The sequence below is a fragment of the Gavialis gangeticus genome, unplaced genomic scaffold (assembly GCF_001723915.1).
Source record: "Gavialis gangeticus isolate Ggan-Ray unplaced genomic scaffold, GavGan_comp1, whole genome shotgun sequence".
Classification (NCBI taxonomy): Eukaryota; Metazoa; Chordata; order Crocodylia; family Gavialidae; genus Gavialis; species Gavialis gangeticus.
The window spans coordinates 22,166,669-22,168,872 of NW_017729032.1; the positions used below are offsets into that span (position 1 = coordinate 22,166,669).

A 2,204-nucleotide genomic window follows, 5' to 3' on the forward strand; every position below is an offset into this window, starting at 1 on the left:
TGGGGGCTGCTGGGCAACGACCCGGCCTCTTCTTCCGGCGCAGATTCGCGCCTGCGCAGGCGCGTGGCGAGCGAACCCACCTGCGCCGTTGGCTTCACCCCGTGCCCCCTGTGAGCCCCCCTCCTTCATCTTCCTATTGGGTGGCTCAGCTGTCCGTCATACGCCAGGGGCTGGCTTTATGACGTCAAAGCGTTGTCTCCGTCGGGGGCGGGACCAGCTGCGAGGAAATACGCTCTGAACTCTTCCATTGGCTGGGTGCGATGTCAGTTACGAGGCCTCTAGTGAGCGCGGTGCTGCCCCGGGCGCTGCCCTTCGCATGGGCGCCGCGGTCTTAAAGGGACACGCACCCCCGTGCGCGGCGCCATGGCGGCGGCGGCGGCCGGGGACCCGCAACACACGGTGAGGGGTTGCGGGACGCTGGCGGGGCCTGAAGCTCGGGCTGTTGCCACCCGGCTGGCGGCGGGCGGGTCCCGGGGCAACGCGAAGGGCCTGTGGAGGCGGGAAGTGCCCGAACTGCAGCGAGGGTTTGGAGCTGGGTGACATGACTTCTGAGGAGAGGCTGAAGGAACTCGGCTTATTTAGTCTAGAAAAGAAGAGTTCGAGAAGGAACTTAATAGCAACCTTCAACTATCTGAAGGGGTGTTTGAAAAAGAATGGAGCTGGACTGTTTCCAGCAGTGGCAGAAGACAGAACAGGGAGCAATGGCAGGGCCAGGCAATTTTTTCGGGCAGAGGATCGCTTATTGAGTTTTGGCAAGTCACTGAGTGCCACAGGACAGGCAGCCAGGGGCAGATAAATATTAATTTTCTAAAATTTTTAGGTGCCCCGTGAGCCAGATAGAAGGGACTGGCAGGCTGCATCTGGCCCATGGGCCGCATTTTGCCCACCCCTGAGCACAGGTCTCAAGTTGTAGCAAGGGAAGTTTAGGTTGAAATTATTAGGAAGAATTTTCTCACTGGGGGGTAGGAAAACACTGGAACAGGTTACCCAGAGAGGTTGTGGGATCTCCATCCTTGGAGGTTTTCAATTCCTGGCTTGACAAAGTTTTGGCTGGGATGATCTAGTTGGGGCTAGTTTTCTATGATTTTATGAATGTGATCAATCAACATTATGTGAATATCCACACTTACAATTCAGTGGGGTCCGCACCTCCATTCAAAACTTTATAAGGGTCTGCAAATAATAATAATAAAAAAAAGGTTGAAAACCACCAATCTTAGCCAACCAGGGGTTAAGCCTAGAACCTTGGTGTTTTACTACCCCACTCTCCTGAGCTGATTTCTCACCAGCTTTTCTCAGAGCAGAGAGCAGGGCCCTTTCTTCTCCCTTGCCTCATGCTTTGATGGAGAAAGGAAGCAGACTCTCAGCTGAAGGCTAGGTATTTTTTTAATGAGCTCTTTGAGTCAGTTGGTACTGGCAGTGACTTCCCCCTCCCCAAGGGATTGTTGTTTGGAACATGTCAGCACACCACAGACTTCAGATTAGACATGGGAATAGGAACCTTGGGGCCTGTTATATGTTACTTTGTGAGCTGCACACCTGGCCATAGGCATTAGTGCTAGTTCACGTGTGGAGCAGTCCCACTTCAGGCCAGCAGGGGCCTGGAGTACTGAAAGGTAGGAATCTGCCCTACCTCCATTGCAGGCTCCCCACTCTTGTAGTTTCCCAGATATCTGCCCTGGGGGGGCAGGCAGGGAAGAGTTAACATGCCTGCCCAGTTCCCAGGCCCTGCTGCTCTTCTCTAGACTGAGTCTGGCCCAGACAATGGCAAGGTTAATCCTCCCCTGCCTATTCCACTGGGAGAGACGCCAGGGGCAGTCACAAGTAGGAAGGGGGCAGTGAGTGGAGATTTGGGAAGGTGTGGGGTGGGCAGTGGGCTTGATGCAGGGGCAGGAGCATTATTTACACTAAGGTGTAGCCTAGAGAGGCTTTGAGCCACAGAGCAAGTGCTTAAAACCAGTTTTAGGTGTTAATGTGCAACCAGTGCAGGTGTTAAGAGCTCCAGGAGCCACCCAAAATTACTCTGTAACAAGGTCCTTGTTGAATAAAAGCTTAAAAAAGAAGGAATCATAATATAGGGAAAGGAAGGGCCTCCATGGCCAGCGGCAGCTTCCTACAGCCTGGGCTGACTGTGACATGCCAAGCAAAATGGCCTTGTGTGCCCTGCTCCTGCATGCGGGGGGGGGGGGTTGCCGACTCCTGTA

At 54.0% G+C, this 2,204-nt stretch overlaps 1 protein-coding gene across 2 annotated transcripts in view; it reads left to right on the forward strand.

Annotated features, from left to right (window-relative positions):
• The first annotated feature begins 262 nt into the window (after window positions 1-262).
• CEP57 (centrosomal protein 57) overlaps window positions 263-2,204 on the forward strand; it is a 54,020-nt gene continuing 52,078 nt past the window's right edge. The window contains exon 1 of one of the 2 annotated variants that reach the window (XM_019524454.1): window positions 263-399. In XM_019524454.1, coding sequence (XP_019379999.1) covers window positions 364-399 — 36 coding nt within the window. In that variant the 5' untranslated portion in view covers window positions 263-363. The remainder of the gene's footprint in view (window positions 400-2,204) is intronic. The other variant, XM_019524455.1, reaches the window with a different exon arrangement.